Source organism: Rattus rattus, chromosome 3 (assembly GCF_011064425.1).
Source record: "Rattus rattus isolate New Zealand chromosome 3, Rrattus_CSIRO_v1, whole genome shotgun sequence".
Classification (NCBI taxonomy): domain Eukaryota; kingdom Metazoa; phylum Chordata; class Mammalia; order Rodentia; family Muridae; genus Rattus; species Rattus rattus.
Window position 1 is genome coordinate 18,968,471 of NC_046156.1, and position 9,144 is coordinate 18,977,614.

Genomic DNA, 9,144 nt, shown 5'->3' on the forward strand with positions numbered 1-9,144 from the left:
CCCGGCGCCTGTGCGATCCTCGCGGGCGCGGGGACCGGAGAGCAGCGCCCGCTCGGCTGGCGGCGGAGCAGCGGGAGCGGCCGTGGTGGCCGCGCTGCGCCTCCCTGCACTTCCCGAGTGGGGGCAGAGCATTAGCAGGCGGGAGACGTCAGTGGCTAGGCGCAGTGGACGAGGGACCTTCAAACTCCTCCTCGGAGGCTCCTCTCCACCCCCTTTGGCCCCTGCCCTTGGAGAAAGTGGAGTGTGGCGCTCGGGCTGCTGTTATTTCTCAGGACTGCCTGGCGGTGGCCGGATCCAGCCTCCTGCCCGGCGGGGCTTTCTGCGGTTTGCGCGTCTCCTGGTGGCGTTACCCTTCCCCGCACACCTCTGCCGACGATGAGGAAAGGTCTGAGGGCGACAGCGGCCCGCTGCGGACTGGGACTAGGATACTTGCTGCAGATGCTTGTGTTACCTGCCCTGGCCCTGCTCAGCGCCAGTGGCACCGGCTCGGCCGCTCAAGGTAAGGGGGTCTTCAGGGCGCGGCGGTCACCTCCCTTTGCTTCTGTCTGCCCTCTCTTCTACCTCTATTTGTCCCCAGCGCTCCTTGCTTCCTCCTGTGCCCGGTTGCCCCCGATGGAAACCACTTTAAATGCCACTTTCCCAACTAGTTAAGAAACCAGATTTTCAGTCTTAGCTCCGGAGATGGGTGAGGATGGACCCGGGGCGTGCTAAGTGTAGCAGCTGCCTGTGTCTATGGGATCCTAGAGTGTCTTTTGCACTTTCAGACCCACATGCGCACGTTTTCGATATTGTACAACCGGAGATTTCCAGAGGCACTGATAGTGGCGTTGTGGTGCGCGCCCCAAAATGTGTAGTGTGCCGAGTCTCCCCGCTGTGCGCCGAGGCTGAGGTTGCAGGATTTTCTTCCACCTCCGCTAAGGAAGTCTGTCCATTACCGCCAAGGACCCATAGGCGCCGGTGCCCCTAGACTGCTGATGGGGCGCTATGGAGATGCTCAATTCGCTCAGAAAGGATAGGCTCCGGGTGTGCCTGCCTCTCCACTCACCACCTCTTCGTGTCCCCCTCCCGACAGGCGACCCTTGAAAAACTTCAAACCCACAGCTCTAGTAGGAGACTCTAGTTGTTCAAATCAAATCTGCAACTCCCCGGGGAAAGGACGCTGCTAACCAGTTTATAACTGACATTTGAACGCATGTAAACCTCGAAGAGTGTGGAACGCTGAGCAAAGCCAGGGGAGGAGGGCAGTGGTCCAGAGTTGAGAATGTGTAAGGAAAGAGAAGAACCTAGGCCGAGGGTCATCTTGGAGGCGTCTTTCTGGTTCACTGAGTTTTAGGGAGTGGTGCAGGTCCCAGACTTATCCAAACCATTTTTCACCCAGATCCTTCTTTGCTATTTTAAGATTTATTTATTTATTTATTTATTTATTTATTTATTTATTTATTTATTTAATGTCTATAGCCAGAAGGCAACACATCTTTGCCTGGAGAAGAAGGCAACAATTCAGAACTAGTGCAGAGACCTTCCCTTCCCTACACACACACACACACACACACACACACACACAGGCCTGATTTGTTCTATTCCTTTATGAATTTGGAGAGTTTGGGAGGAAGAGCAGCAGCCCTGACTCCTTTCAGTGATGCTCACAGACTGGTTCATCCCAATTGCAGACTGCATTTCCTAAAATCTACAGTCACTGATGCAGGGAGGTGGGTGATGAGAGCAGAGGAGATCCCAGAGGCCAGGCAAGTCGGGTCCTCATGAAGAGGTAGGTATGTGATTAGCAAGGCAGTGTGAAACGGAGATCGCTACTTAGGGAGTAAATTGTTCCTGCTACACTGCTAAGTGGCCATGCCCATAAATCTTTCCTTCCTTTCTGGACAGATGCTTCCTATCCTTGGGGGTCAGCTCCGGTTTTCTTATGCGCGCATCCAGAGCACATCTGATCATGTTCAAGGGAATCTGTGCTAGAAAGCCTATAGTTCTTGAAAGTGGTCAGAAGTTCTCAGGACAGTAGCTAGGGGTGCTTAGAGGAGGATCTCAGGAAGCCTAAGTGGGCAGCCCAGATTGAGGGTTCTGGAATCAACTGGAAGAGTCCTGCTGGAATTCCTTGTCATTTTTGCACAAAGGACTAAGGCATTGGGGATGAGGGGCAGGGTAAGGGAAGGAATTGGGAAAAGGGAAAGTTAAAAGTCCCCAAAGATGCCAAAAGGAGGCAGGATCCCTGTGGAGAGCTTACAACAGCCAAATTAAAAAGACTGGGTAGGAGAAGAATCAATGGGGATAATCAAGCAGGGGACTGTAAGTGGATTAATATTGAAAGAAGGGAGCAGAGACTAACCGGGAATGAGCCAGGGATACGCTTTGCCTCCTGCACTTTTTCTTGGTCTACACCAGACAAGTCAAAGGTTGAGGATTAATTTCTGATCTTAGAGAAAGAAAAGCGGGTTTGTGCGGTTTTGGTGTGGATTTTCTCCATTTACTCTCTTTCAGGGAGAATAACGTGCTTTTTTTTTTTTTTTTTTTTTTTTTTTCCTCCTTCCAATCACATGGTCTGAGATTCGGGACCCTTACTTTTATCTTTGTTATCCTCCATGTTCCAGAGCATCAGCTCTTCCTGTGTTATCTCTGAGACATCAAAGGAAGGGTAAAGCACAGAAATCTGCTATCAGCTACTGTCCCTGTGGCTGCTACTCATTAGCCGGGCCTGTTTACTCCTGACCTGCTGTTAACACTTTATTCTCAGCCAGTCACTGTAGGACGGTCTTGTAGGCAGGCTCCCATTTCTTCAGGATCTCCTTTCTCTGCAATTTACACTAGAGCTCCCACATATACCCTAAAGGTACTATTTGCTTGTTCTGATGCATTAATGACCCCAGTGGACTATTTTTTTTTTTATGAATGGATGTGCCTATGCAATTAGAACCGAGACATTCATTAAGTACTTTACAATGTGAAGAAGGTTTATAATGTGTTGGAGCAGTGCTGTGAAAATGAGAAGCTTTTGAAAATGTATCTCTAGTTGAAATCAGCCCAGGGGAGGAGAAAACCCAACCACAACACCGTTGTAGAAGAACAGAGCGAGTATTATTAATGAGTGAGGGAGTTTTGCAACTGTGGATTAAAGACAGACAGCAGTCATGTTAAACAGGTCCTTGGGAAATTCTCTGAGCTGTAGGCAACTTTCCCCTCTCTGCTTGTGCTCTAATTGTTTCATTGAGGATTGCTGGGAAACCTTCACTCCAGGGAATTTTCAGGGCTCCTGACTTCCAAGAATGAAAGATTTTTTACTAGGAAAGGCAAGGTGTGTGGAGGGGGGGGGAGGGGTTGCCTCGTACTATGCCACCCTTCATCATAATGCCTCTCTTATCTGCTACCACTAGTGTTATGCTAACAACTCCAGATTTAGACCAGAAAATTATTAAAGTCTATTGAGAGATGATTCTCTTCTTGCATACATTTAGTGATTTTAAGACAAGTAACACATTTCTTTTCACAGAGGAAGAAAGTGCTTTTATGACTTTATGAATGTTGGCGATTTACAAATTGACAGTCGGTTTTGATGATGACCAAGTTTGATGACTGTTCTCTCCCATATGGCTCAGCTGGGGGGACAAATTTGTGTATTCATTGTGGCTGTTAACAATAAGAAAAAATAAGACACACTGGCCATTGTTAGGCAAGTAATTCTGGGTGTTCTAACTTAGAGAAGGATTAAAAGTCTTCAGGGAACACACTTTTCAAGCACCTGGCTAAAATTAAATGTGGGACCATGGCAGAGTGTGGGGGTTTACACCTGGAAGACTCCCACTTAAGGAGGCTGAGACTTGAGGGATGCAAGTTCAAAGCCAGCCTGTATAACAAAGCCAGATCCTGTCAGTAAAACAAAGAAATGATTACATTGTAATACACATCGGCTCTAAGCAGCGGAGGGTCATTGAAAGTATCTATCTTTGTACCCTGGGAACAGATCATCATCCGAATCCATGCCAATATATTTGAAACAACTCCCCTAAGGAGGTGAGAGAGGCCTGAGGGCTGTGCTAGGCTAACCCTCTTTTGTTTATGTAGCCTTATTGTTAAGATTTAAATGTAACTGGCTCCTAATGTGTGCTACATCCTCCTATTAGCAAGGAAAGGGAGAGTGTGTTCCCTAAGCCTTAACTGCACACAGCCCTTTTCTGATTTAGGTCATGCCTTTGCTGGAGCAGCAGAGGGAGTCACTCTAAGAAGAAACACTAGCACTGGGGGCTGTAGCCATGTCTGGAAAATGGTGTGGGTTGAAGCTGAACCTAGACTCCAGCCTTGAAGTTTCAGCCTAGATCCCTTTTCCTTGACCCTTGCATCTGTGACACTTAAAAACAAATCTGCTCCCATTTCCCCACACTACATTTTGAGCTTCTTTGAATCGGGTGTATTAGAAGTGGCACGCCATAGCCAACAAGTCCCAGTGTGCACGCCCCTTGTTGGAGAGTTAGACTTGAGTAAACCGTCTTTATCACTAGGATAGAGCTGACGGCAGATTACTTTCTGAACTATATGTTCCGTGTGTCAGGGAGGCCAGGATTATCACATGAGTGATGGAGGTAGTGGGGACAGTTCCAAAAATCTATACACAGAAGATTAACAGTATTTTATACACAGAAGATTAATTGGTTGGAAGAAGTAGGAAAGGGACACTTGAAAATTGAACTAATCTAGGCATATACTCTATTCATTCATTCATTCATTCATTCATTCATTCTTCCCCCCATCTCTCATGCTGGCTGTGAACTCATAAGCCACCCACGTTGGCCCCCGCCCACATCCTGTTACTGGGATTACAGCTGTGTACCACCACACCCATGATTTCTTGAAGTTAAGTTTGCATTCCAGAAGAATTGCTTCTATTCAGATGTCACCCCTACTTTGGTAAAGGGGATTAAATCTAGGTACCTGTTCATGTTGTGATAGCAAGCGCTATCCCTTGACTCTGTAGCCTCACACCTACTACTTGGGGTCAATGACTATTTTGTCTGGCTTTGGGGAGGTACAAGCTAATAATTGCTAATACCATGCACCTGTTCTTTTAGTTAGCATCATAATTCTCCCGATGTTTCCTAGCTATGTGACCATGCTAAGTTATTTATCTATTCTGTACCTCAATTTCCCCACAGGTAGAAATGAGAAAAATATATACCATATGTCATACCAAGGCTGAATTAGTGTGTCTAAATCAACCAGAGCAATAGGTAGCTCACAGAAAATGTTTTTATTTCTTGGCTTCTAGCTTTGTAAAACATTGGCAAAAAGTGGGACAAATGCACCAGGCCTTAGATTTTTGCAAACTTTGAATTCTAACATTTAATTGCTCGTGATTGGAGTGAACATAGAAAATGAACACTTGGTATTTCTTTGCATGTTGGTTTCTGACCAAATTTTAAGACAAACTAAAGACTTCAAGGGGTCTTAATGTTAATTTTATTTATAGTTAAAACAAAGATAGTTTTCCTGAAAATCTGTAATTCTAATTTAAATTATTGATAGTCAAGTTCTTCACATAAGTCATGTATCCTTTCTCTGTTCTCCCTCTCTTGCTTCCTCTCTTCCCCTCTTTATCTCTCAGTTTCATCATTGTCTCTGGCTTCCTCTCTTAATCAACAGCTGATTGAACCTACTATGGACTCTTGGATTTCCAGTACTTACTTGTAACTATTGTAACTGTTACTGCTCTTATCTGCGAAGGAGGACTCCACAAATCTGAGACCTTATAGGCAGTATCACTCAAGGATATTTTTAGTAGAAACTCAGTGTTAGTTTTGCACTACTTGATGAAAGTAATTTTAAAATTCTACTGTTTCCTTATTTGTAATTCTTAAAATTATATTGTAACCTATAGCTCCTCCTGTTGTGAGTACTTTTGTGTTGAAGTTTACACAAGTTTTATAAAATTACTTTGTGCAAATACTTCTGTGGACTCACAGAATCAGAAGGCCTAAGTGCATTTCTACTCTTGGTTAGCTTGGATAGGTCAAAATTCCTTTTGCTGAAAATCTTTAAGGTATGTTGCAAATTATTATACTCTTTAAAAGGGACATATTAGAAGACACTAAGATATACCTGGAGAATTCATTGAAATGTTTTGACTCGCATTTGAAATGTGGGCTTTCTCTCATTCTGAGCATTGGTGCCCCCACAGAATTATACAATGAAGTTTTGAAATACGAAAAAGAATGGAGTAGAGATGAGGTGCCTAAACAGATATGTTCTTCTCTAAGTAGTGCTGAAGTCCTGTGCCATCAATTAAAGTGAAGTTATAATTCAGGAAGGGAGCTACAGCTTTGAAAGTGCCTAACAGGCAGGTATTTGTCCTTACATCAGTATTAGCACCTTTCATTAGCAAAGTCGGTTAACTCAAAAGTGCTTTGTGTTGCAAAGTGAAGCGTAACGTCTGAAAACTCCAATGGTTGGGGAATAGCCTCTTTTAATTAAACAGCACACGGAGTCTATGTTCTCCTGGAAGGGAAGGGGGTAAGGTGGACCTTCCTCATATCGACATGCCTTTGGGGTTCTTATTTCAAGTACTAAGGATAACATAATCATACTAATATATGATATTCATTAATCCAATTTTGCTCCAGAGTTACAAGCCTTATTTATTTTTAAAATGTTGTGAGCAGGGAGGGGGGTGTTTACGTTCATTAATCATTGTGTCATGTGGCTCCCATCGCTAGTTTCATCTCTCAGCAATTATGAGGGCAGGAAGAAGACTTGCAGGATGAGTATGTACTATGTTTTAGTCCAGATATGGATGCTAAACAGAAACTCCTTCATGACGTTTAACACGTTTGTGGATGGTCTCCAATATTTCTCATAATTAGTCAATGTCTTAGTTGTAGACTACTTGAGCCTAACTGTAATTCATTGTGTTCTATTTTTCCCTACTGAAAGGAAAATCTTTATATAGGAAAGTCGATTTTAAGTAAAAAAAAAAATAGGTTGGTGCTTACATATTAAAATGCATTTGTAATCCACTTATTAACTCAAATATGTTCGGGAAGAGAAATGTCATCTTTCTTCCTTCCAGCTCATGAAAACTAAGATGAGTGTAGAAACCACAAAAGTATTATAAAAAGAATAGGGTAAAAGTTTAGAACCATATACTTTGTGAAGAAAAATGTTCATTTAAGGGTAACTTTAAAGTTAATTGATACAATGCGTTCACTCAGACAACAGAAGTTTTGGGCAATGTGTTAGGCTGCATGATAAAAAGCAAACATTTCTAGTCATTGGCAAAGAAAGGTCAAGTGTAAGATTAAAATTAGAGGAAAGAGCGTTGGGACATTCTCTTTTCTGTACATTTACAAGTGAGTTATTTGTACCTAAATATCCTAAATCGCTGTGCTATCTTTTTTGGAACAACAACAACTGAAAGAGTCCTTTGAAGGAGCGCCTTTGAAAATTAAGCAGATGGCCAAGCTCTTTGACAGATGCTAAAAATGAAAGTCAGTGGCCATAGGACTCTCACCGTTATGTGGATTTGAGTTATCTCTAATCTTAGCCAAACCACCCCCGATTGACTAAGCCAAAGACAACAATAACAAAACAAAACAAACAAAGAAAAACCTAGAAAACAGGAAAGACAGACAAGTAAATTCTGGTAACTGGACTTTGAAGATTGTGGGCATTCCATATATGTTTACTCTGTTTAGCTTTGGGTCAAAAGAAAAGTACTATGTTATAACCCCTTTGAGCACAGACTGAAAAATGTATACATTGTGGCCACCCAGTGGAAGGACTTTAGTTTAGCAAGTAGCAATGCTGAAGTCATTCTAAATAAACACAGTAATTATACTGCCTCTCATTTTCCTTGGCAATCTCAGTTCTTCATTCTGGATCTCTATAGGATGAAGAGAAGCTGTAATTTAAAATTGGCTTAGGGATTCAAGGAAACTGACACTTGTCTCTCAGCCACAGGGTCTTCATCCTGGGAAACAGAAACCCATTTCTGTGACTGTTTTCAGGAGTGGAGGAGTAGAGGGTTGTTGTTGTTGTTGTTTATGATGATGATGATGACGATGATGATGATGATTCATTATTACTTCCATCTGCAATAGAGACCTAAGACTGGTTTTTCATCATAATATTGAAGAAGTATATGACATAAAATTTTTATATAAATCCTGTCCTAGTCTCTTACTCCATCTGACATAGGGAATGGCTTTCCAGAGAAATTTCAAAGGCTGTGTATTTAAAGAGATTATATTTTCTTATGTACCTGTTTTAGGGGTGGGGGAGGACATGCTTGACTGGGCATATGAGTGCTAAACAGAGACCCACCAGTGATCTTTAGGAAATGTGTTACTCAATCTTGAACTGCCTTGTTAAACATTGCCCTTGACAACAATACCCTGTTGTTTCCTAAGGAAGGCTCACCTGCTTGGAAGAAATCTGATAGCATTATGTTCGAATTATATGGGAATTCTTGGGGACAATTGTCCTGAAAATATAATTTGCCTAAGTGGATCTGACTTAATAGAATTTTAGTGCATTGAGAAAATGTCATCACTGTCTGCCTCTCCAGGTATATTGGCTGAACTAAATGTTTATTTTTATATCACTACGAAGCATGCATGTATGTATCCTTAAATAATGAAAAAGACCATGGTTAAACAGTTGCCATTTACTTGCAGTAACATGATTAAGAAAAGTAGAAAGATGGCTGGAAAAAGTTTGAGCTGCTGCAGTGCCTTCCCAGTTGCAAAGGGAAGAGGGATACATTCTTGAAATTATTATAAATCAAATGAAAGAGTTGCATGTTGTTTTTATTGAATTAAATAAGTAATTTTTCTAGAATATTTTACAAAGAAGTTTTAGTACAATAAATACTTATAAAATAAATACAGTTTGATCATTTTCTTATGAATGATAACAATATGAGTGTGAGGTGTGCATATGTAGCATATTTTGATGTTTTCTAAGGGAAGGTTTATTTTTCAAACAGATTTGCTACTTACCCTACAAAATGAAATTTATAAAATAAATGTTTTATTTTTACTTATTAAGCTCATTATAAACTGGCAGTTCTGATTTAATCCCAGGTTTCTTAATAAAAATTACATCCTATTTTTCTACAGAAAGTTGTCTTGGCAAATTGACAAGTCA

At 42.0% G+C, this 9,144-nt stretch overlaps 1 protein-coding gene across 2 annotated transcripts in view; it reads left to right on the forward strand.

Moving 5' to 3' along the window:
• Positions 1 to 231: 231 nt before the first annotated feature.
• The window catches only part of Unc5c (unc-5 netrin receptor C), a 352,164-nt gene continuing 343,251 nt past the window's right edge, over positions 232 to 9,144 (forward strand). The window contains exon 1 of one of the 2 annotated variants that reach the window (XM_032897248.1): positions 232 to 499. In XM_032897248.1, coding sequence (XP_032753139.1) covers positions 376 to 499 — 124 coding nt within the window. In that variant the 5' untranslated portion in view covers positions 232 to 375. The remainder of the gene's footprint in view (positions 500 to 9,144) is intronic. The other variant, XM_032897249.1, reaches the window with a different exon arrangement.